The sequence below is a fragment of the Nothobranchius furzeri genome, chromosome 9, assembly GCF_043380555.1.
Source record: "Nothobranchius furzeri strain GRZ-AD chromosome 9, NfurGRZ-RIMD1, whole genome shotgun sequence".
Classification (NCBI taxonomy): domain Eukaryota; kingdom Metazoa; phylum Chordata; class Actinopteri; order Cyprinodontiformes; family Nothobranchiidae; genus Nothobranchius; species Nothobranchius furzeri.
In genome coordinates this window covers 41383369-41409895 of record NC_091749.1, presented here as the reverse complement: position 1 = coordinate 41409895, position 26527 = coordinate 41383369, and the positions used below count along the sequence as shown (strand labels likewise).

Genomic DNA, 26527 nt, shown 5'->3' with positions numbered 1-26527 from the left:
AACATAAAACATCACCAAAACATCTTAATTGCTCTCTCTGTAAAACAACAGCTAAACAGACGCCATAAAGTAAATATTAAACTACTTCTTTAAAACTTCAGGATTTGAAGGACACGGATGTCTGGCGCCCCCTCTCGTTCGTGTATGGAACAGCAAGAACATGATGTACAGAATGGATGTACAGGGACGCACATACGTCGCCTGAGTGACGCGCCGCCATCCACAAGCCGTGACATTTCACTCGGACTCCACAACCGAGACTGCTGACTCCGTGTTTACACTTAAAGGCTGTAAATGTAACACCAAGCGGGGCTTTTACCGTCTAAAAGCATCCGGATGTTCCTCTGCTAGCGAGCTTTAGCAGCTTGAGCAACCTCTGCGGAGGTCAAGCAGGCTCAACCGGACAGAAAGGATGGGTAGAAAGTTAGCTTAGGGGTGAAGCTAAATTTAACTGTTGCTTTTATCACAGAGCCGTCCTCAACAAGTGTTCGAGCTTTAAGGCGGTGGACTTCCTTCTTGTTAGCGAGTCGTGAGGATGAGGAGCCGCAGTAATTCAGGAGTGAGGCTGGACGGATATGCCAGACTGGTCCAGGAGACCATCCTCTGTCACCAGGTGGGTCCAGTCAGACAGCAGCTCAGTGAGCTGTCTGTCCCGATGCATCTGCATCACTACAGCCTTTTACTTTGGAAAAGAAAGTAAATAGCAAATCTAACTTTAACATGTTCTTGATCTGAACATAAATCCAAGCTTTAATTCTTTGTAAAAACACGCATATGCCCATTCCCATTTATAAGTAATAATTGGTTTGTTTTAGTTTTATAACTACTGTATAACTGCTGGATTCTGGATTCCCATGTTGCATAATACTGTTTAAGTTGCACCTGATTAAAGGGCTAATTGGAACCACTTCCCACAGATTAATAAATAAATTCATTAAAGAAAATAAATTGAATATAAATCAGTGTGTTCTTTCGAGCTAGAGCAGTTTATTTAATGTTTTTTAATTTTAAACTATATTTAATCAAAAGTAATAAACAAATGAACATGTGAATATAATTTAAGGGTTAAATGAAAACCTAAGTACATGCAGTGGAACAAGTTCATTGAAACAATTGTGTGAAGTACAAATCAGTCCAGTCCAGGGAAAAGGTGCACAAAGCAGAAAAGAAAGTTTGGGCTCTAGGGCAATAGTCATGGTCTGTAAGGATTTGGTATACTCATGAAAATCGTTCTTAAAATTGTTGGAAGACGGGGCACACTTCTGTATTTTTTTCCTGTGAATGAAATGTATAGCCAGACAGATAATGATGTTGAGCTAGAGCAGTTTAGCATCACATGAAATGTTACTGGTAGATGGAGCGTGTTTTCTTTGGACTTTTACTGATCGACCAATTCAGTTTATTTCAATTCAATTCAATTCAATTCAAAAATACTTTATTAATCCCAGAGGGAAATTGATTGCTGTAGTAGCTCAGAATAATAATAATAATCAAGTCATCAAAGAGTTATTGTATATTACAATGGCTGTTGGCAGGAAGGATCTCCAGTAGCGGTCAGTGTTGCAGCGAAACTGAAGAAGCCTCTGACTGAAGACACACTTCCGTTGTCAGACAGTCTTGTGAAGAGAATGCTCAGGGTTGTCCATCATTTTCTTGATTCTCTGGAGAATCCTTCTTTGCATTATCTCCTCCAGTGGTTCAGAAACTGCCGAAACTCTGGCTGAGTCCTTGAAAGGGCTTGGAGTTCCTCCATCTTGTTGGCCAGTGATCTCACATTGCCCATTATGATCAATGGAAGAGATGGGTTGAATTTCCTCTTTCTCTGTATCCGTTTTGCTCCCGCTCTGCACCCACGCTTCTTGCGTTTTAGCTCATTTGGGATTTGTGGCTTCAGTTGAGGTATTATTTCAGCCTTTCCAATGTTAATCAGCTGCTCCCGATTGTAAACCAGCTTGTTGCCATGGTTGCACATCAAAACAAATGCTCAAAAAGTGAAAAAAGCTAAAAAAAAGCAGTAAAAATCCTCCAAGCTTCACAGCACCAGAAACAGAAAAGTAAAGTGTCCAAAAAAATACAGTTTTTCTTGAGAAACTAGAAGAAAAAATGTCCAAGAAAAGGCAAAACTTACATATAGTCAACAGAGCTACTCCAACATGCAGCCACCCAGAGCAGTGCAGTTCTGGGAAAAAAAACATCCAGGTTGGACACGGTTTTGTTATAGAAATAACTTAAAGTGAAATAAAAACTACAATATGTAATTTTATTAATATTTTATTTAATTGAATTAAATTATAAAAAATAAGCTGAGCAAATATATAAAACGTGATAAAAACATCAACATCTACACTGAACTAATCATTCAATTTGATTGTATGGAGTTGCTGTTATCTTTCCTTTTTGTGTAGATCATTCAGACTGTCTGGTTTTTGTTTGTTGTTGTGATCAAATGTTTTGTTTTTGTTTCTGCATACTTATTATAGATATACAGATGTTTTTGTAGCCTCAGCAGGGTAAAGTGCGACTGGAGCAGCAGCTGAGAAATCAACAACGTCTGAGCAAAGTTCACCTCCTGGAATAAGCTTAGGCCTGGAAAGCGGTGCACCCTTATCTTTCAACTCTTGAGTTCACTTTTATGTTGCCAGCAACTGTGCGCATTTATGACTGTGACAGTCCACAGCTGGTGAAAACAGTGCCAACTTTCCAGGCACAGCACACAGTTACAGTAAATGCCAGGGTGTAGGATTATAAATGAATGAAACGGAAATGGAGTCACAGTTTTTCCAACAAAAATTCGAATTTCTTTGTGTTCACTAGTGTATTATTACCATGGACTTAATTTTGTGTGTGTGTGTGTGTGTGTGTGTGTGTGTGGGGGGGGTGGTGGTGGTGGTGGTGGTGGTGGGGGGGGGAGGTCGGGTCGGGGGGACATGTCCCCCCCACTTTTTCCAAAGTCAAGTTTTGACTCCTGCACTTTTCACCATCCAAAAACAATATTACACTATATTAAATTGACATTGGTTGAGCTCTAGGACCAAGCAGAAAACAACCGTTTGTGTTGAAGCCTGTTTCCCATTGGAACTTACCGTAAATCCTCTAATACAGGCCCGGGCCTGTATTTGACTCAAGCTCATCAAGCTCCAGGTCTTTATTGGAAGGAGGACCAGAATTAGAGGCAGGCCTCTAATTCTATTTGAGCAAAATGAACTAATGGTTCGCTGGAGTTTTTGACAATTAAAATTGCGCCCACATTTTCAAAGTTAAACACATTTCTTTTAACAACGGTAGTTTCTGCTTCAGCCAAACCCTAACCCTAACCCTATTTTTCTGTCCTGCCTGTTTATTATCTTCCTGCATCTCCTCTCAATCCTAAAGAGAAACTGCTACCTGGGTTCATATATATTCACCTTATGAGTTACCTTTCAACTGCAGTTCTAAAAGATCTACCGACCGCAGAAACAGCGGAATGCGCACTGCTCGCCGGCCACATCAGTTAGGTTCGTCACCGAGGACAAAACAAGTGATGCGCCCTGATCCACAGCAGCGAAACGCATCAGGCACAAATACAAGAATAAAAGACAGAAAACATAAAAGGAAATGAGCCGACATTAACGATCGGGTTTTAAATTAGTTTTTGAGGTGGCGACACCTGATTTGATAACGTTACTGTGGCTCAGGACGCAGATGTCTGGAGCGCGTCAACAATCAGAGCTTTGCATGCGCAAGCTGGTTAAGGTTAGGATGGGGGTGAGGGGAAGGTTAAATTGCAAGAGGGTAAACGTCACAATTTGGTTAAATGTCCGTTTTATGGCGGGTGTCAGTACCGACGCTGTGGCACATCTCGTTGCCTCCCGACGCGCAAGAGCTTGTCACCTGCTGTCTTTTCCGTGGACTGCATCTTGCCGGTCATTATCACGTGACAGCGACTAGTCGATGACAGGCATAACAAGTCACTATAGAGCGGTGAAGTCGACTAGTGACTAGTTCATACAACCCCTGCTACTGCTCCCCAGAGTGTTCTGCAGCATAATCAGCACGTTCTCTTTGAACTTGATATCAAATTTTCGCCTCCTCTTCGTCTCCGCACGGTTAAAGTTACCCTCGCGGTCTATCACTGGCAAATCAAAAGTGAGACGGATGACACAACCGCCCCCCCGTACTTGCTTGTTACCACATTCCACCCGGCCACAAAAAAAAACCCGGCCATTATTCACCTTCGCCGACTCTGACACCGGCCAAAATATGATACCCGGCAGTTAATTAAATACAGGCTAATATTAGAGGATTTACGGTAATGTAAAGATACCCCCCCCCCCCCCGTCCCCCCACTTCTAAAGTGAAAATTACGTCCATGATTATTACCCTTCAACAAAGTCCATTTTATTTGCTTTAATAGAAATAAAATGATCTTTATTTTTAAAGTTAATCTGTCTCAATGTGTCTATAGTCAAAGTGACTGCATAGTACTGAATTTTTAACTATAAAGATTAACACAGAATCAGGTTTTTGTCTTATTTATTGTATTTGGAGAGAAACTGATGAGTTGCAAGTAGATTTTAATAATCTGAACTCAGACGTGAGTAACGATCTATGTGTTGTTTTGAAGTGTCTGCAGATAAATAAGTCAATAACTTGATCAAGTAAAGTAAAAACCTTAAAATAAGATAACATGATCATTAGAAACTGTGAAAAGGCAAAATTTGTTATAAATAACAGAGAAAACCTGTTATTGTTTGCTGTTTTGTACCCTTAGTGTTAGTGTTAATGTATTGATGACATAACCAAGAATTAGTCTGATCCATTTATTTTTACTTTGTTTTATTTGTTTCTTTGATGGGTTTGTTGTTTCTTTCGTATGGTGTGTACATGTAAACGTTTTGTGTTGGCTTTATTAAGCTGGTTCCTACTTTAACAGATTGTGTTCAGTAGGGGCTTCACTGAGGATTTGTGTACCTGTGGAGTCGTGTTTACGGTAACGTTTTGTGTTTCTTCTGGCAGAACCCAGTGACAGGACTCCTCCCGGCGAGCATCCAGAAGAAGGATGCCTGGGTGAGGGATAATGTGTACAGTATCTTGGCTGTGTGGGGGCTGGGCATGGCTTACCGCAAGAATGCAGACCGTGATGAAGACAAGGCCAAGTCCTACGAATTGGAGCAGGTGTGTTTGTGACAGATAGGGAGGGATAGATTATACACCTGAGTGGTTAAACATTCAACCAGATCTATATGAGAAAAACATACAGTAATAATTCACTGGAGTTTAAAATATTCAGAATTGTTGAAATTTTGCTGTCAACTAATGATGCTTTGTTTTTTTTATTAGAGTGTGGTGAAGCTGATGCAGGGGCTTCTGCAGTGCATGATGAGACAGGTGTGTTCTCTCAGATACATGTAATATTGTGATGATGTAACGTCTGTACAAGTCTGTGTTCCGGTGGTTTAAATTGTTTTGTGTGAACATCACAACCAGGTAGGGGCTGCATGACTTAAATTTTTTTTAAGTCGACGGTCAAGTAATGACAATCGAGTCGACTTTGACTAGTCGTTGATGACGTCATACACCTGAAGCGGTGCGCGTGCGGGGGTGGGGGTGGGGGTCGGTTGGTTCTCTTTCGACAACGGTAGTTTCTGCATATATACTACTCTGCTTCAGCCCTCCCCCCTCCCCGGCGCAGCGGCCGCAAACTCCCTTATGCGCCTGCAGCCTCTCAGAGTTCCTGCTGCTCTAAACATTAAAATAATTATTTCATTTTCTGTTCCTCACTTCTGATTACCTTCAATGGTGTCTGTTTGTTGCAACCACCAGGTACAAAAACTAACTTGTTTTTATTTGACTATTTTTCTGTCCTGCCTGTTTATTATCTTCCTGCATCTCCTCTCAATCCTAAAGAGAAACTGCTACCTGGGTTCATATATATTCACCTTATGAGTTACCTTTGAACTGCAGTTCTAAAAGATCTACCCATTAGTGATGGGAATTCCGGCTCTTTTTAGAGACCCGGTTCTTTCGGCTCAGCTCACCAAAAAGAGCCGGCTCTTTCGGCTCCCAAGTGGCTCCTCAGATTTTCAGTTGCGTAGAGTACATTTATAATCAAAATAATGCAAAACTATGTGTAAAATGATTTACTAAATTTAAAAAATGCTATATATCAAATATTTATCATTTCTATGGATTTAATAACTGAACACTTACAGAAATCTCCACTTTCCGACTGCTGGCGCTCATTTTCTCACCGTCTTCGTCACACTCTCCTCTCTCTCTCTCTCTCTCTCTCTCTCTCTCTCTCTCTCTCTCTCTCTCTCTCTCTCTCTCTCGCCATTTTCCTCCTCCTCATTCCCTCTGGTCTCCCTCCGCCCGCATGTGCTCTGCTGTGTGTCTGAGTCTTATCCTCCCTCTTCCCCACCCCTACTGCTCGGTGTGTGGACAGTCTGGACACACAGTTACACATCTTGACCAATCACCTGTGGCTTTCACCAAAGCAAAAGGGGGGGGGGGGGTTGGGGGAGGGGACAGCTCCCAATGACGAGCCGGCTCCCGTCGTTCACTTCAAAGAGCCGGCTCTTAGAGCCGGTTCGTTCGCGACCGACACATCACTACTACCCATCACAAAAACAGCGGAGTGCTCGCTGCTCGCTGGCCGCATCAATGATCGGTGCGTCACCGAGGACAAAACAGGTGATGCGCCCCGATCCACAGCAGCGAAAAGCATCAGACACAAATAAAAGACAGAAAACATAAAAGGAAATGAGCCAACATGAACGATCGCGTGTTAAATTTGTTTTTGAGGTGGCGACACCTGATTTGATAATGTTACTGTGGCCGTGCTCAGGACGCAGATGTCTGGAGCGCGTCAACAATCAGAGCTTTGCATGTGCAAGCTGGTTAAGGTTAGGATGGGGGTTGAGGGGAAGGTTAAATTGCAAGAGGGTAAACGTCACAATTTGGTTAAATGTCCGTTTTACGGCGGGTGTCAGATACCAGAGCGTCGCCTCCCAATGCGCAGGGGTTCATCATCTGCTGTCTTTTCCGAGGACTGCATCTTGTCAGTCATTATCACGTGACAGCGACTAGTCGATGACAGGCATAAAAATTCACTACAGAGCAGTGAAGTCGACTAGTTGACTAGTTCATACAACCCCCACAACCAGGTGCCTCTAAACAGTCTGCAGAAAAGCGTTAAGTTCAGGTGACACAGGTGGTGTCAAGAACAAAACAAAAAATATCTATAATGAAATAGTTCATATTGTAATGGTTGTTTTGCTTCATGAACATGTCACACATCAAAGGTCAAAAAGATGTTTAAATGTGTGGTTCACAGAAAAAAACATTTTTGATTACTATTTCTGAATCTAATGGTCATCCTGAGTTTTTCATGCAGGCTGAAGATGAAATGGTCTCCTACACCTATCCCATGCATTAGCTTCTGATAGAAAATAGATGGTGAACCTCTAGAATTGGAAAAGCCTGACAGATCTACATCACACTGTAACTAACATTCATGGACTCACCCATCTTGGCTCATGACGGGAAAGGCTGTTGTTGTTTTAGCGTCCAGGAAACAGCAAAGAACATCTCAACCATTGGAGCTAACTGTTAGCATTAGCAACTCCACCACACAGCAGAACTCCTTCAGACCTGTGTTATGTATGGAGATAAAAGATCAACGTTGCAAAGCAAACAGTCAGTGGTAGAGTTGAGTTGCTGTTAGCCAATCAGAAGAGAGATGTCCAAATATCAGGAAATAAGACTGAAAATCCTGCTGCCTGAAGCTACTTTCTCCACCAGCTGACTTGTACTTCCTGAAACAAATGCGTCTGACCTTTTTTTTTTTCCCTCTGAGCACTACTTACAAGGCATTCATTCTTACTAGGGATCACTGCAAATGTATCGATTAAATGAGTGACCCAAACCTTTAAGGGGCTATATTATGACATATTTTCTAAAGTTCTAATAGTTCTATAGTCTAGATAAACAACAAACATTTGTAGAAAGTACTTTGCATAAAATTCCTTTCACATAAAGCAGTTTCAGCAGATTTATTCTTGAGGGTTTCAGTACCTTCCACAATGAGCCGTTTCAGGGCTCTGTCACTTTAAGAGAACAAGCTGAAGTTGGTCACGCCCACCCATCCCTCACTGCTATAGAGCTCCGGGAGTTGGCGTCACTTCTCCCGGCATGCAACAGTTCAAATTGAAATGGTGCCATCTTGGCATGCAGAAGCCAGCAGCTGGACTATTTATTATTGTCAGAAAACTCAATCAAACGGGAAATATGGTAGATTCCTGTTGTGCCCCAGGATGCAGAACAGACACAGACGACGTAAGGAATGAGCCATCTACAGGATTCCCCAAGATCCGGAGTGCCGCAAACATTGGATCATTGTAATAAAACGCGCTAGTGACCGGGCTAAAATGAAACTGTGGGATCCCGAGAGTAAAGGTTTTCGCTTATGCAGCGACCGCTTCATATCAGGTACTTAAACCAACGTTTCCTCAACTGTGTATGGTATTTATTTTAAATGCTTTTATTACGATTCTTAGTGGGCTTCCTAAACTTATTTTGACGTGTTTTTTTCTGTCTTATTACTCATAGTAACAAGTAAACATCACGTAAAACGTTGCCTCGTGATTTCTGCGTGCTGCCGTTTACGTGTTTTATGATCACAGTAATTAACCGGCTAAGCTGTATTTCATTTTTAAGCAATGGTTGATCAATTGTCAGATCACACATAAAAAGCACTTTGGATTGCTATTATCTGTCTCACCGAGACAGATCTCAGACAGATCCTGAGACGCTCCTGCCTGACATATTTATTTTATTCACGGAAAAAAATCAAACTAGTGATTTCTCTTGGTGTTCAGTTTATACATTCAAACAGCACAGCACTCTATTTAAACTACTTACGTGTAAATCTGTTATTTGTCCATCCATCCATCCATTTTCATCCGCTTATCCGGAGTCGGGTTACGGGGTCAGTAGCGTTGAGAGGCCCAGACTTCCCTCTCCCCAGCCACCTGGGCCAGCTCCTCCGGGGGAATCCTAAGGCGTTCCCTGGCCAGGTCCGGTAAGAAGTCCGCTCCGACAGCTTCTGGCGTTTTTAAAAAGTATCCCAGGGGCACGGTAAGGGTCGGAGAGGTTTAGTCTATTTAATTTCTGACTAAATAAAACAATTTCTTCGGTTTTAAAGTGTGAAGTAAACCCTGACGAAGTAAAATCCAAGCCGATCCCATTCATTTTGTTTACCTTTGTTGCCTGCCAACATGGCGTCTACTCTCTGAGAGTCACGTGACGTCTGGAGCTCTATAAGATGAGCAGCTTCAAATATCAGGGAGGGGCTCGGAATAGAGCCGCTGCTCCTCCAGCAGCAGCTCGCTCTTGCACATAAGAGGTGGTTCTATTCTAATGTCTAATTGTGATGTCACAAATGGGAACTTTTTTAAACAGATCGTTTTAGGCACATCATTCCTAAAGCCATACACTGACAGAAAACGGATGGACAGCTTTTCTCACGTTTGAAGTGTTTATAGAGGCAGTAAAGACCCGCACGGCAGCACAAAAATATGCTAATGGTGAGTTTTGTGTAGCATGTCCTCTTTAAAATAGTTTAAAAGCCCTCAGATCATTTAGACCAGATACAATCATGTGGCTTCAGCTTCTAAATCAGGACCTGTTATTTGATAAGCTGATTAATCAGATGAAAGATATAAATAGTTGTATTTGGTTTTGTACTTTCTTCAGTTTGCAATTGAATAATGGGTTTTGATGATTTGTTCATGTATAAATAAATAATTCATCCATCAGAAACACTATTGCAATAAAACACTAATATTACATAACTTTTGCTGCATGTTGTGATTTTTTTAGATACCTGAGGCAAGAGCGCTGTTTTTGTCCCATGTTTTCAGGTGGATAAGGTGGAGAAGTTCAAACACACCCAGAGTACAAAGGATTGCTTGCATGCCAAATATAACACTGCCACCTGCGCTACGGTGGTCAGGGACGACCAGTGGGGCCACCTGCAGGTGGATGCTACCTCCATTTACCTGCTGATGTTGGCACAGATGACAGCCTCAGGTGAAGTAATGATGCAGAGTGATGGTCTAGTTGTTTTACGGACTTTTCTATGCACCACTAACTGGTTATTTAATTATTTGCGTGTTGTAACTCAGGTCTCCACATTATCTCAAACCTCGATGAAGTGGCTTTTATCCAAAACTTGGTTTTCTACTTAGAAGCCTCCTACAAAGTGGCAGTGAGTATTAATTTCAGTTAGAACATTGTGAAGAATTAAAAGTGGTGGATTGCTGCTCACAAATGTTAGATGCCAGCTGAACAAGCACAAATAAAACCTGTAAATGTTTACATTTATATTTGTAGCTCATTAAACCTCACACTAAACCTAAATGCTGTGACCATGCTTCAACCATGACACAGCCTGTTGCAGCTACTGCTTACCTTGTATCATCTTATGAAGCACTGCAGTCTTGAGGTTGTTAAAATGAAGTTTAATGAAAGATTGTTTTGATAGGAGTGAGAACATGTGGGATATAAAAGTGTGACTCGTGTCGTTTCTGCTGCTTCAGTCTAAATTATGCATGATGAACCTGACAGTATTAGAAAGATTGGAAATGTTGCAGAAGATATGATGTTATTTGCTTTTCACTCATGCAGGATTATGGGATGTGGGAGCGAGGTGACAAGACCAACCAGGGCATCCCTGAGCTTAATGGCAGCTCTGTAGGAATGGCCAAGGTAAATCTGCCGCTGATTCCTTTTGTTACTGTCAGTGTTCATAATAACCCGACCAATAGACCCTTTTACTACCTACGTCATCAAAAGTTGCACGCGCAGCCTGGCAACGAGAGTGAAGGCTTCCTCATTCACACTCGATACTAAAACAGCGTTTTAAACCCTTTATTTTGAAGTTCTGAGCACATAAAAATGTCGGGTTGTTGCGTGTATGGATGCCAGAATCGCTTCTCTTCAAGCAATGGACTGAAACTTTACGGAATTCCGAAGGGAGCGCATCCATTTCAACAAAATCGGAGGCGTCTGTGGCTGCAGGCCATCAAAAGGAATCAATGAAAACTGGACTGAAAACACGATCCGAAATGCTCGAGTTTGTAGCGCCCATTTTATATCAGGTAAGGTAATTATGTACTAAGATTACACCAGAAAGCTGGTTAACGTGTGTTCTATTAAATAAAGTAAGTTGCGTTTGCTGGTTTGCAAATGAAATTAACATTTCATTCTAATTCTTCTGTATTTTCCCACTGCATATTAGTATGAACTGTATTTCTCTAAAAATTAACACGATTGTACTCTGAGCACGCTAAAAAAAGAAACCTATGCTATACTCACCCTGCATGCAGGTACGTAGTTCTCTGGTTTGTTTACTATGACCCAAGCCTCGTACATAGCAGTCTTGTGTCCTTGTCTTTGGCTAGGAAGGACTTCTGCCTTCAAGACGCAAAACTCAGTCTATGTCGTGATATTTTACTTTCTGTACGTGGCCACAGACAACATAGTTGTATGCATGTAACGATTTGTATGCCCGTAGCTTCTCACGTGTGTACTTACTGGGCCTCTCCACTAAAAACGTATATATATCGGGCCACTGGATATCTGGGCACGTACACACATCTTCCACCCAGTCCGTAATGCCACAGGGATCCGGGAGTCTGTTGCCATTCGTTAAAGTGAGTTTAATAATATAACATTCAAGATTTGCCAGTGATAACCCCGCAGCATAGCTTGATAAAGCCCGACACAACGCCATTCTCTGTTGCCAAGCTGTGCGCGCATTCTCGCTGACGTCATATTGTTTACAAACAGTAAAAGGGTCTATGGTCTGGATGTCCTGTACTGCTTTGATGTTTGCAGGCAGCTCTGGAGGCCATCGATGAACTGGATCTGTTTGGGGTTCAAGGAGGACCAAAGTCAGTCATCCATGTTTTACCCGATGAAGTGGAACACTGTCAGGTACCGTATTTACCCTCACCCATCGCAGCATCCGCATCATCTGCTCTTCACGATTAAGTGTTTTCCTTCAGGCCATCCTTTGCTCCATGTTACCAAGAGCCTCAACTTCCAAGGAGATAGATGCTGGTCTTCTGTCTGTCATCTCTTTCCCAGCCTTTGCTGTGGAGGATGCTGAGCTGGTGGCTATCACTAAGTCAGAAATCATAAGCAAGCTTCAGGTAAAGTCTAAGCACAAGGAACTTTGGCAGCTCTGCACAGAAAACAGAACATGTTTTAGGACTTTAATGCATGTTTTGTCCTTTAACAGCAGACTGACACTTTTCTGTATAATTTCAGGGTCGCTACGGCTGTTGTCGCTTCATCAGGGATGGATATCACTGCCCTAAAGAGGTGTCGTTTTCCTGCATGTTAGAAATCTATACGATGTGATAAAAAAGTAGAAGTACTCAGGGAGGATACATATGTTGTTTAGATTTTTTTCTTGTTGTGGCGAGTGCTGTAGTATTTGAGCAGAAAAGTTCAAGACTCTTGGATTGTGTTTCTAGGACCCTTCTCGACTCCACTATGATCCTGCAGAGCTCAAGCTGTTTGAGAACATCGAGTGTGAGTGGCCCGTGTTCTGGACTTACCTCATCCTCGATGGGATCTTTGCTGGAGATCACGTGCAGGTACTGAAACCGAACACACAATGTAGCTGGGACACTACTAAACTTTATCTTTATATAGTTCCCATTTTTATTCTACTGGAAAGTAAAAAAAAAAGTACTTTCTTTAAAATTGTTGAGGCAGTTTTGGGTGAAATAAATTCTTGTCAAAATGAGTCCACACTGATAATAATAACAAAAACTGGCACCACTTAACAATAAGGGTCCTTTACTTAGTGCATTATAAAGCATTAATAAACAAAGGATCCTTTAATAACATTCCTGAAGTTGTTAACTATTAAGTGTCCTTAAGATTAGGACAAAGGGCCAGGGTGTGTGTCTACTTAGTAATGCACTGCTTAATATTAGCATTAATATTAAGCAGTTGCAAATACTTTATTTAATAGTTTATTATTATTGCTTAATAATGTACAATGTAACATTAATAAAAATACCCGTATTGTAAAAGTTTACCCAAAAATCAAATAATCATCTATAAAAAAGCACCATAAAATAAAATCAATACACTGAAGGTGCATAGATCTTTTTTTATTGAAGTTAAAGTCCCATTAGTCATCACACACTGGTGAAATTACATCTATGCATATGACCCATCCCTGTGATGAGCGGTAAGCTGCAGCAGTGGCTGCGCTCGGGAACCATTTGGTGGGTTAACGCTCAATACAACCCTTTAAAAAGTGAGAGTCAAGCTGGGTCAAGCATTTTAAAAATAAATTGAAAATGTATCATAATCAAAATTTCCGACTCTCACCAACACTGTTGTTCCCATCACAAAACATTCGATAATAAAACAAATGAAAAGATGTGTGTAGGTTGGCATCATTCTTGTCTCTTTAACAAACACCTTGAGTCACATGACATCATGACTCAACAAGTGACAGCCCCATCTATTGGACAGCTTTTGTTCTACATACAAGTAGTTATTGTACATTTATCGTTATCGAGGTGAACTCCTTGATATATTGTGATATTGATTTTAGGCCATAACTAGCCGGATGTGTAAAAAAAAAAAACAACAAATGTGCTTTAACAGAAACTTTTCTATAAACAACTAGATATGTTTTCATTCATTTGTTTGTTTTTAACACATTAAACTGTCAGAGAGCCTATGGTGTATTTAATGTGAGAACTAACTCCTTCACTTCTCTGGTGATTTCTTCATCTGTGTATCTCATCTTTGCTGCAGCCCAACAGTAATGCATTCGTTGGTAATGATTTATGGTGTTGCAGTGTTGATACATAACTGGTTTCTTTGTACAGGTGCAGGAGTACCGTGAGGCTCTGGAAGGTATTTTGATCAGAGGAAAGAACGGCATTAAACTGTTGCCTGAACTTTATGCTGTGCCTCTTGACAAGGTAACCTCCCTACTGCTCACAATATTGTTTACAACATAATAACGGCCATTGAAACTCATGTAAGAAGACAAGGAGAGTAATACGAGACTAATTTGGAGAAAGACATGTTTTTATTGAGTTCTTCCTGTTTGGAAGTAATAAGATCTGCAGGCATGTGACACAAAGATCAGACTATATTTATATGTGATTTTAAAAGAAATGTTCCTCCTACAGGTTGAAGAGGAGTACATCAATCCTCACACAGTGGACAGAGTGGCCATGGGACAGCTTCCACACATGTGGGGACAGTCACTCTACATTTTAGGCTGTCTTCTGGCTGAGGTAGGGACAGTAGACACACTGCAAAACTGGGCGAGTGTTTCCAGTTAATTTAAAAAATGCAACAAAATGCAACAAAAGCTGCTGCAGGACAGATGAAACTGAGTTTATTAATGTATAGATGCTCCAAACATATTTGCTCTTTTCCTTTAATCCTGTTTTAGGGGTTTTTAGCAACAGGAGAGATCGATCCTCTCAACAGGAGATTCTCCACACACTTCAAACCAGATGTTGTGGTACAAGGTCGGTGATTAGTGTGAAAAAAAAAAACAGCAGTTTTTTAACAGCTTTGTCTAAAATCTACATTTTTCAGCCAGGTTAGAATTATAATCACCCCAGACTCTGACGTAGCCAACTTGCTGTTCTTAATGGTGATGGGTTGTTAGGAGGGATAGATGGCACGTTTAAGGATGAAGCTTATTCATCTTTATTTGTTTGTCAGTTTGTGTTCTAGCAGAGTCGAAGGAGATCCAGGAGTTTTTAAAAGATCTTGGGATCGTGGTACAAACGGTGTCAGAAGTTCTGCCCATCCGGGTCATGCCCGCCCGCATCCTGAGCCACATCTACGTTAGACTAGGTACCCAAAACCTTTTCATCACATTGCGTCTGTGTTCATAAAACAGGAGTAACACCCAGTGCTGCTGTTACAGGAAAGTGTAAAAAACTGAATCTGAGTGGGAGGCCTTACAGACACATCGGAGTTCTGGGAACGTCCAAATTCTACGAGATCAGAAATCGATCCTACATTTTCACTCCTCAGGTAAAACACCCACACGCACCTCAGCAAAAATGAAAAGGAAGAGAAACTCCGAAGTAACATGTTGACTTTGTCCTTTGTTCAGTTTCTGGATCAGCATCATTTCTATCTGGCCCTGGACAATCAGATGATTGTGGAGATGTTACGAACAGAGCTGGCCTATCTCTCCTCCTGCTGGAGGATGACAGGACGACCAACACTGACTTTTCCCATCACACGCAGCATGCTGGGTACAGACAGGAACGCATCCAAAACCAGAATTATTTTGGACACTTTTAAAAATATAGTAAACATTAGATTTTCTTGTAGAAAGTGGAGAATGGCCTCAAAAATGAGACCATACTCAGAACTCACTGTCATCAAAAAGTGTTAATTATTTAGTAGTTCATACTGTTATTTGTGAGATTTTTGTCTCTGCGCTTCAAACATTTGTTTCTGTTTAATGTTCAGTTGAAGATGGAGAGGCGGTTGACCCGTGTATCGTGTCGACACTCAGGAAACTACAGGATGGCTATTTTGCTGGAGCCAGGTAAGTGTTCCTCCCTAGAATAAGATAATCCATGTTTTAAATGTCTGTCCTATTTCAGTGTGTGTACATTTTGGGTCTGATAACACAGGGTGCAGATGTCAGACCTCTCTAGTGTTCAGACCACCTCCTTCCACACCCGCCTCACCTTTCTGGATAAAGACAGTGATGACAGCTTATTTGAGGATGTGGAAGAAGATGATGAAGAAGATGACGACTCTGTTCTCCCAGACAGTGAGTAAATTGTAATCTGTGTTTGTTGAAACAACATTTGAATTGGGAGTAATGGTAGAGCTTTTCCGTTTTTCAACAGAAGGCTCTAAGGATGTGTTTGACCAGTACCTCACACAGCTCCTCCACAGCACCACTACCACCAAGGGTCATCTTCCTCCTATCCAGAGGGGACAACACCACGTCTTCAGCCCTGAACACACCACGAGAGACATTCTGTCTTTCATGGCTCAGGTTCAGGGCTTGAGAATACCCAGTGAGTTATTAAAAATGTAACATTTGCCCAAAAGTGCATAAAGAGAACCTTAAAAGCATTTTTAATACGTGCTTCCTGGGATTTAGTTGTTTTATTTTAGAATTTAAAAAACAAAATAGAGAAAAAAAGTTGTGTGGAAAATAGATTTAAATAAAATTGTTCAGTTTAGTCAAAAAATCCAGCAAATCAAATCCTACGTAGGAACAAAATCTGACATTTGATCTCATCATGTGTGTTTCAGAGACCTCCATGTATCTACCGGCGACTCCGGTCATGAACAAGCACCGTAAATCTCTAAACCTTCTTGAGGCTCTTCAGCCTCCTTCTTCTCCGAATGTGAAGCAGCAGCCGAAGGTAAAGGCAGCAGAACGTCACACCAGCAGCTGACATCACTGTTCTCATTGGGTCTTCGGTTCCCTCTCCTCTCCAGCACCTGAGTGTTTCAGACCTGCACCTGCCACGAGACCCTCAGGGCAACACAGACTTTGCAGCTCTGGTAGAGCAGCTGAAGGAGTGTCCCACTCTGCAGGACCAGGCCGACATCCTCTACATTTTATACATTCTGAAGTATGATGAAACCGTCAAACCATGGACGTAATTTTGGGGGGGGGGGGACAGGGGGGACATGTCCCCCCCACTTTTTCCAAAGTCAAGTTTTGACCCCTGCGCTTTTTACCATCCAAAAACAATATTACTTTATATTAAATTGACACTGGTTGAGCTTTAGGACCAAGCAGAAAACAACCGTTTGTGTTGAAGCCTGTTTCCCATTAGAACATACTGTAAAGATACCCCCCACCCCCACCCCCATGTCCCCCCCACTTCTAAAGTGAAAATTACGTCCATGCGTCAAACGAACACATTAATAACTAAACCTATCGCCTATTTTCTAACTTCCTGTCCTGTGGTGCTGCTCTAATGAACAGAGGAGCTGATTGGGTGGTGGAGCTGTCCGGTCATGGACAGGGTGGAGTCACTGTGAATGCGCTTCTGGAGGAGCTGTACATACAAGCTGGAGCCTGTAAAGAATGGGGCCTCATCAGATACATCTCTGGAATATTACGCAAGAGAGTGGAGGTCCTTGCTGAGGTCAGTAGTTTTAGTCTTTTTATGACAAGAGAGGCTTGAGCTCATGAATATTTTGTATTTTATGATAGAAAAATTCAAAATTGCCATCCATATTTTTGTCTCCATCTCAGGCCTGTACGGATCTGATTTCTCATCACAAGCAGCTGACTGTGGGCCTGCCTCCTGAGCCAAGAGAAAGAGTGATCACAATGTATGGAGTTTTCATGGCACAAGATCTGTTTATTCATTTATTTTTTTCCAAACTTTCTGTTTTACTTGTTTTTGTTTTCAGGCCTCTTCCTCCAGAGGAGTTAAACACGCTAATATATGAAGCCAGTGGCCAGGATATCAGCATAGCTGTTCTCACTCAGGTAGAGATGTAAACGTTTGAACTCGTCTCGTCTCTCAGACACTGCTCTTCCTGCTGTGACCTGTCTGTGTTTGCTATTAAGGAAATCATGGTTTATCTAGCCATGTACGTGCGCTCCCAGCCTGCTCTGTTTGGAGACATGCTCCGGCTCAGGATAGGACTCATCATGCAAGTGATGGCCACAGAGCTGGCTCGGAGCCTGCACTGCTCCGGTAGGAAACGCACACAACTAGAGGAACTAGACAGAGGAAACTAACTAAAGAGTGTTTTCTTTGTAGGTGAGGAGGCATCGGAGAGCTTAATGAGCCTGAGCCCATTTGACATGAAGAACCTGCTACATCACATCCTAAGTGGCAAAGAGTTTGGGGTTGAGAGAAGCAGTAAGTGATTTAATCCTTCTGTTATCAGCCTGGCTTGTAGCATGAGTCTATGAATGTCAGCTGCTCCAAAGTGAAATACGCTGACAGCTCTAGCGGTACTTGAAATACTTTATGATTGTGCTAGTTTTAGACTGATGATGAGCTAAAAGGGAGATGAGATACAAGGAAGAAAAAAGGGAAAATAAATGAGGATGAGTTAAGTGGTTCAAAGCTGCACTAGTTAAGAGGAGGAGACATAACTTGACAGAGATAAGGTGAAAAATAAGGAGAACAAGATGGGACACAAAAGGTTAATTCTAAAATAATAATACAACCCAAATATCTCAAGGATATTCCAGTGACGTTATTTCTATACCCCTAAGAAACCACAACAACTTTTTTGTCTTACTCAAATGTTGGGTAAAGAAGGCTAGAGGCTAACGTTGAGCTAACGTTGAGCTAACAATGCTATTGGTGATTTAGAAACAAATAGTTGGCTCTAAAAACACCTCAATGTACTTTTTACATTACCAGCAACTTGATATTACAGTTAAATGTATGTGTGAAGTGAATGATGAGTCAAACGTGGCAACAGCATACAGCCTTGAGTCTCACTGAATGAGAGTGGGAGTAACTTTTTGTTCATGAAAATGGACTTCAGTATCCAAATTTGACCACATGACGTAATTCTTCCATCGTTCTTATTGAACTTTTGAGAGGGCTCGTTCAATGAGAAACTGGAAAGTCATCTGGAAACCTGTAAAGTTTGACTCTGCTGTCTTTATTTCGTTCATTTGTGCAGCCTACAACGCTGCGGGTATTAACCATACTAACAGTGGGGACGTGCCGTCTTTTTGCCGTTCAGTCAGGGACGGGGACTTGGGCGCATGACAGCACACGTCAAGAGGTCCATTTTGGAAATTAAAACAAAAGGTGTAGCATCCAGGAATGGTCAGTTTTCATCTACAGTTTGGCCTTTCAGTGACTGCTCATCTACAGACATGAATCTGCTTCTCTGCGTCTCTTAATCTTCCAAGCTGCAGGAAAGATTCGCCACCGCGTGTTTACACTCTGATTGTCAACATCATGTTCCCTACTCAAGGTTCCTCTCTGCCAAGCCTTATCTATCTGCTTGCTTCACAGGACAAAAGAAGAACTTTTACAACTCATAAGTTAAATAATCATTAAATAATAATATGGTTGAATGAACAAATGTTATATGAATAGTGTTTTGATTAATCTGTGCTTAAATTACTGTGGTTGAAATGAATATTATTATGGTATGATCAGTAATTTTAGATTTAACAAGTGAATCACTATCTTCTGACAGCTCACACATTCAGACACGTGACGATGACAAGGTTAAGCTAATATCATGACACATTGCTTTCTGTTCCACCAATCACCAATCCTGTATCTGACGCGAGGCGTGTATTCTGAGGTTTGTTGGTAAAAATCCTTTTTACATGTCAAATTCTGATTTGTTAGAAAATCAAAATATGACCATCATTAAAACAGAGCTCACCTCACCTTGAGTCAGTTCTAGTTCTCGTGAGTTCTTGAGAAAGCTTCGGACCGGCCATCTGAAGCAAAACCTCTTTAACCTAGAGCACCTTTCGACAAGCTAAAAGCTGCCTGCAGTGACACAGCAACTTGTTCCTTCAGCTATTCAGAAACAGCTGCTCTAGACGCAAACTAGTTCCAACCCGTGTGCCTGGCGACATCTCTGGACTGGAGTGTCGGTGCTGCGGTTAGTCTACAGAACCTCGGTGCCCAGAGGTCATCCGACCTCCCTGACCTCCGGATCTGCAAAGAGGGTCTCTGAAAAGTGAGGTAGACACAGCAAGATTGCGTCTGATGCCGTTTTGATGAGAACCAACTTCATAGTTTAATGCAGACCAAATTCTTTTAACGCCCAGAACTCAGTTTCTTCTAGATACGAGGTTCTGATAAACACACACCATTTAATCATCACCACACCTCACACTCCATCCACCTAGATTCATTCATCATATAAAGTGTCCTAGTTGTCATGTTTTTAATTGTTTAGAAAATAAATTTCTTACCTTTTATAAATCTGACTGTCTGAATTGATACGAAGTGTGTTTGATCCCTATCTATAAGGCTGGAGACAAACATGACTTTTCTAATTATAGACCAATTTCTATTTTATCTCAGTTCTCCAAAATACTAGAAACAATATTTCATAAAAGATTGTATGACTTTATTGAGCATCATGATATTCTTTCTGAACAGCAATATGGTTTTAGACGTGATCGGACAACTTCTCTGGCAATTGTTGATCTAGTGGAGAAAATATCTGATGCAATTGACAACAAACAATATGCTGTTGGGGTCTTCTTAGACCTGACCAAAGCTTTTGATACTGTTAATCATGACTTATTAATAAAAAAATTGTGTAGATATGGCATCAGGGGTGTGGCCTATGACTGGATTAAGAGTTATTTAGAGAACAGACTCCAATATGTCCACATTAACAACACTGATTCACAGCTACTGACAGTGACCACCGGTATCCCACAGGGGTCAGTGTTGGGTCCCTTGTTGTTTATTCTTTATATTAATGACATATGTTTAGTTTCTAAAACATTGCATTTCATACTATTTGCAGATGATACTAATGTTCTAAGTTTTGGGAAAGATTTAATAACATTAATGGACAAGGTTGAGAAAGAATTAAATGCATTAAAGTGTTGGTTTAACTTAAATAAATTAACTTTAAATTTAAATAAAACAAAATTTATCATATTTACTAACAGAGCAATTACAGTGGATACAAATCTCAAAATAAATAATACAGAAATTGAAAGAGCGAATGAAATAAAATTTCTTGGCGTAACCATAGAAAAAAAGTTAAGTTGGAAACCGCATATTGACTCAATTAAAGCAAAGTTATCGAAATCATTAGCAGTTCTCTATAAAGTTAAAGAATTTTTAGATGAAAAAGCTTTATATCTTTTGTATTGTTCCTTATTTCTGCCTTATTTCATGTATTGTGTTGAAGTGTGGGGAAATACCTACGAAACCCACTTAAAGCCTTTGTTTATAATTCAAAAGAGAGCAATCCGACTTGTAAATAAAGCAGCTTGTAGAGAGCATACACATTTACTTTTTATTCATTTAAAAGTATTAAAGCTAAGAGAATTAGTTACATTAAGAACTGCACAGTTTATGTATAAAGTGATGTATAATTTGATGCCAAAACAAATTCAGGATCTGTTCCAGATCAGAGAGAGTGTTTATGATCTCAGAGGGTATAAAATGTTTAGAAAGCCTAAAGTAAGAACTAAAATGAAACAACTTTGTATTTCTTGTGTTGGGGTTGATGTGTGGAATAAATTAGACCAGGAGCAAAAAGATTGTTCAACAATGGTAAAGTTTAAGGGTATGTTTAAATCAAATGTGATTAAATATTATGAATCAAGTCAATGAAAAAATGCATAAAACATTAAAGGTCTTTTTTTTTTTTTTATGAAGCTATAATGGGGATTTGAATATATTCCCATACATTTCAAACAGGATGTAAAAATTATGGAATCGGTACGCTATTCTAAAATTTTGTTTAAGTTCAAAGGGTTTGGGGGGCTGGGCTTATAAGCTTATGCTTCTGCCCGCGCCCATTCTTAGCATTGTGTAAGTTGTGTGTTTGCTTGTAAACCTGCAAATGTTTCTTTGTTATATTATATTGTACTATTGATTTTAATTTCTCATTAATTTCTCATTAAACTTCTCATGTCTCATGAAAAGCAAAGAATCCTAGAATCTTCTGATTAAACATTCAAAGACCAATCAGAGTGATACTCTATATTTATGTAGAATATCCCAGCTTATTGGTCATAAGTAAAGGTAATATATTAAGCTTAAAAGCAACGATATACAACCCTACACATTTGTCTAAAAACCTCCACCAGTAGCACGTTTCAGACCGAAAGCAACCATTGGACCCTCCTTTGTTGGTCTCGCCACACTTCTGCACGTTTCTGGGTCCTCCACTCAGCCGGCTGTAACCACTTCAACTTTAGGACAAACTTCCAGAGTCCCAAAAAGAAACACACCATTTGAAGTCATGGAAAACAAAAGATGTTTGGAGCTAGAAAATGGTGACTGGTGTTTAGCAGTATCTTGTTGCCTCTGGCGACGCAGGTTTCCGGTTCTGGCAAAGTGTCTCAGAAAAGATACCTCAGTGTAAGGGTGAGTGTTACAGATTTGTTATAACAGCTTTAAGCCTTTTGTTTGTTGTTTGTGTCCATCAGTGAGACCAATCCAGTCCACCGCCACCAGTCCAGCTATCTCTATCCATGAACTGGGGCACACTGGGGCCACCAAGACAGAACGCACAGGAATACACAGGTTAAAGAGTGAGATCAAACAGGTGGGATCTATCTATCTATCTATCTATCTATCTATCTATCTATCTATCTATCTATCTATCTATCTATCTATCTATCTATCTATCTATCTATCTATCTATCTATCTATCTATCTATCTATCTATCTATCTATCCATCCATCCATCCATCCATCCATCCATCCATCCATCCATCCATCCATCCATCCATCCATCCATCCATCCATCCATCCATCCATCCATCCATCCATCTATCTATCTATCTATCTATCTATCTATCTATCTATCTATCTATCTATCTATCTATCTATCTATCTATCTATCTATCTATCTATCTATCTATCTATCTATCCATCCATCCATCCATCCATCCATCCATCCATCCATCCATCCATCCATCCATCCATCCATCCATCCATCCATCCATCCATCTATCTATCTATCTATCTATCTATCCATCCATCCATCCATCCATCCATCCATCCATCCATCCATCCATCCATCTATCTATCTATCTATCTATCTATCTATCTATATCTACCTACCTACCTACCTACCTACCTACCTACCTACCTACCTACCCACCCACCCACCTTGACATTGTTTTTCTGTTCAATTGCAGCTGGATGGCTCTCGACCTGGCAGTGTGGGTTGGCTTTGATCATATTTAGCATGCGACTGTTTCTAACTTTGATCTAAACAATCAGACTACCTATCTGCTGTTAACATGTCATGTACTGCAGCACCCTCCTCTATAGCTGGGGGCTCTCTCTTCATCACATTATCAAGACAACACGTTTAGCAACTATTCCATGTCTCACTTCATTGATTACATTCATTCTTTTTTTCCAAAGGAGCGTTACAAATGAAATAACTTGTCTGCAAACTTACCAGCTCTTTAACCAACCCAGACCTTGATTCACCTGCTTTGTTGTAGCAGCGTTCATGTACAGAGGCTCTTGCTGTTCACCAGCTATGTAAAAGTCTTCTGCTGTATGTAAGCCATGTCAACATGTGCTCTGTCCGTGTCCCGTGTGTAGATCTTCAGTGGCGGTCTTTCCTTGAGTAGCAATGTAACCTCCCCTCGCTCCACGGTAAACCATTTCATCTCAGCTTCTTTTCATCTTGCTTTGTTTGTTTTGGGGGAGGTTGTGGTCAGAATGAAGCATGCAGTCAACAAAATCATGCCTGACACATTTTAAATCAGATTTCATGGTTTATTTTGACACTTTGTGATTTTTCCATATCAACGGTTAAGGGTGGCATAGTTGTTTTGGTGCTGTTGCCAAGAATTATTGTAAAAAGATTTATATAACACTCAGTTTTAGACTTTTAGAAGTCTTTGTTTTGTTGTCACAGTTGGTTTTAGCTTGTGTTGTTAGTCTGGAGTTTTATACAAACTTCTATTAAAGAAAAGTTGTAATCTGAGAAGACACAAGCCACAGTCACCCTCTTTCAATTTTAGGTTTTTCTTTATCAGGTTATAAAATTATTAAAATATAATCTCAGGTGTACAAAAAACTCATGTAACAATTTTAAAATAAAAACAAATCCAAAACGTGAAAGCTGTGTGTGAAAACCAAACGCTTTTCCATTGGATTTATGAAGAAACAGCAGACAGGTGCTGCCGATCAAACGCACAAGATTACCTGATGCTTATCAATGAGACCACCTGTATACGTACAACCTTTTTATTGTCTTCAATTCTGCAGAGAGAAAGACTTAACTAGTCTTGTTAGGAGCAGATGTCCCAGTTTAACCCCTGAAGTTAGAGCTCAAAAATGGTAATAAATAAATTAATTAATAAATAACAGGTTTCATTCCAATACTCTGCATGCCTCCATGAGCTAAAGGTTAAAGTTCATGACAGAAAAAAAACTAAGGCCAAACAGGTACAGCTTGTTTGAAAGAGTTTCCAGGAAAACACCTCTTCTAGAGAGCGCATAGCAGCAGCTTGGATTTACTAAGCAGAAGACTTCTGTATCCATGTCCTTTGGACAGATGAGACCAAAGTAGAGATCTGTACCCATAATGCGGCACACAGCTCATACCAGTTATCAGCACAGTGGTGGTGGGTTGATGATTTGGGCTTCATGCAGTCAGTTGAGCTGACATTGAACCCATCTGTAGACGAAACTATTTTATAGACAAATGTGAGAACATCTGTCTAAGATTTGCCTGCAAACATCGGTGAACTAAAGCACTGTTGTGAAGAGGAGAACAGTTTAAATTAGTATCACTAAAAAATACCAGATCACTTAGATCATTTCCTGTAAAACCCTAAAGTTAAAAAAGGGAGTCTTTTGTTTCCCTTTGACTGTAAATTACGCAGTTTGCACACACACACACACACACACACACACACACACACACACACACACACACACACACACACACACACACACACACACACACACACACAAACATGAGTTGAATGTTTTTAACGCCAAGTAAAGAATGAAATATGCAATAATTCCACCCTTGTCCTTTACTGTGTAACAGTGTTTTGTTTAGCATGAATCACTGCATGGAGAGTAGGATCTTTTACTACTAATCTTTTCACTACACAATCTCAGCTGCTCACAGACCTGTGATGCAGCGGGTAACTGCATTTTTATCAGGATTAGAACACAAGCTCTGGCATCAGCTCAGTGTTGTAGGTTAAAGAGGCTTTTACTTGTTGCAAGTTTAATGGGCACCTTGTTTACTCACCACAGTGTTGCAGCAGCCCCTCCACCCCCAGTGGATTGCTGTCCCCAGTGGGAGACAGTCCAGGACATGGGCATTTCCACTGGGAGGAGAGACAGGGACAGTGGTTGAGGAGGCGAAGGCTGGACGGGGCTATCAACAGAGTCCCGATGGGCTTCTACCAGAAGGTCTGGAAGATCCTGCAGAAGTGCCACGGCCTGTCTATTGACGGATATGTTTTACCCTCTTCCACAACAAGAGAGGTGACCTGTTGCTGCTAAATGTGGACCTTTGTGTGCATGTGAGCATAGACGTGGGTTTGATTCTGTTTCCTGTGTAGATGACAGCAGGAGAGATCAAGTTTGCAGTGCAGGTGGAGTCGGTGCTGAACCACGTCCCTCAGCCGGAGTACCGGCAGCTGTTGGTGGAGACTTTGATGGTTCTGGGCCTAGTGGCTGACGTGGATGTGGATAACATTGGTGGGATCATTCATGTGGATCGCATATTACATTTGGCCAATGACTTTTTCCTTAACGACCAGGTACCCTTACTCTTACACAGATGGCATTCTTTGCTTGAACACCGTCATTTAAGTTTATTCCATCTGATCTTCAGAAATCCTTCAGCGCCACTGATTATTTCCTCCAGAAGGACCCGGCAACAGGAATTTGCAACTTTTTCTACGACAGCGCCCCGAGTGGCAGCTATGGCACCATGACTTATCTCTCCAAGGCAGCAATCACGTATGTCCAAGACTTCCTTCCCAATTCCAGTTGCCTGATGCAGTGAATAAGCTGACAGGTGCTGCCACCAACCGACTGAAAAACACCTGAGATTCCCAAGAGATCCGCTGGCTGAAGGCGAACAAAGCTTCTGGTTTTTAGCTCATGTGGTGCTCGTAAATATTTACTCTTCCAAAAAACTTTAGCTCGCATGCACTGTTGCAATATCACGGCTCTGACAGCTGCTGGAAATGACTTTAAACAAGTTTATGTAGTCTTTGTTAGGCTGCTGTTCAAATGTGTGCTTATATTAACTTAGATCAAACATAATTTAAACGAAAATGTCTAAAGACATGAGCACAGCTCTGTGCTTTTAGATAATATATTTTATTGGCTGGTAATTTATTTAGATTTTTATCATTTAATTTAAAATGCTACTGATGCCATCAGTCTTCACATTGATTTGCCTGTGCACTACTAACCATTAAAAAATGTTGTATTTGCACTTAAAACAATAATAATGTGTTCATTTACTATTTTGAATGACCTAAAAATTAGAAGATAAATTAGAGACAGTTATTTTGATGTGAAGATGTTTGTGTGTGTGTGTTTTTCTTCTTTCTAATGCTAATTTATCAGTATGTGTGTATTTGAGTGTCACATTGTGGTTTTGCAGCTCACCTGTCTGTTCACCATTACCTCAGCTCACTAAAATGGGCTTAGTTAATTTGTTTGATGTGAAATTAAGTGTATCCCTGCTATGAGTTCATACTGGTTACAGTAGTATTCAAGCGATGTCAGTAACGAAACGTTTCTCTCCCGATAAAGGGCGAAATATCAGGTTCAGTGGTATGATTGTAACA

General features: G+C 40.8%; 1 protein-coding gene across 4 annotated transcripts; it reads left to right on the top strand.

Annotated features, from left to right (window-relative positions):
* The first annotated feature begins 324 nt into the window (after nucleotides 1-324).
* phka2 (phosphorylase kinase, alpha 2 (liver)) lies at nucleotides 325-26527 on the top strand. 4 transcript variants are annotated; one of them, XM_015953510.3, is made up of 32 exons: nucleotides 325-613; nucleotides 4996-5154; nucleotides 5320-5367; nucleotides 9903-10071; nucleotides 10167-10249; nucleotides 10669-10749; nucleotides 11881-11979; nucleotides 12051-12197; nucleotides 12316-12369; nucleotides 12525-12647; nucleotides 13905-14000; nucleotides 14214-14321; nucleotides 14483-14561; nucleotides 14761-14895; nucleotides 14969-15078; nucleotides 15161-15305; nucleotides 15526-15604; nucleotides 15693-15835; nucleotides 15915-16088; nucleotides 16330-16442; nucleotides 16519-16655; nucleotides 17015-17177; nucleotides 17288-17367; nucleotides 17449-17527; nucleotides 17609-17738; nucleotides 17805-17906; nucleotides 22160-22278; nucleotides 22877-22900; nucleotides 23295-23348; nucleotides 24972-25205; nucleotides 25283-25483; nucleotides 25558-26527. In XM_015953510.3, the coding sequence occupies exons 1-32, from the start codon at nucleotides 536-538 to the stop codon at nucleotides 25729-25731; spliced, it is 3720 nt and encodes a 1239-aa protein (XP_015808996.3). In that variant the 5' UTR covers nucleotides 325-535; the 3' UTR covers nucleotides 25732-26527. The 4 variants fall into 4 exon arrangements, with proteins under 4 accessions (XP_015808996.3, XP_015808997.3, XP_015808998.3 ...); XM_015953511.3 differs by lacking the exon at nucleotides 22877-22900; XM_015953512.3 differs by lacking the exon at nucleotides 23295-23348.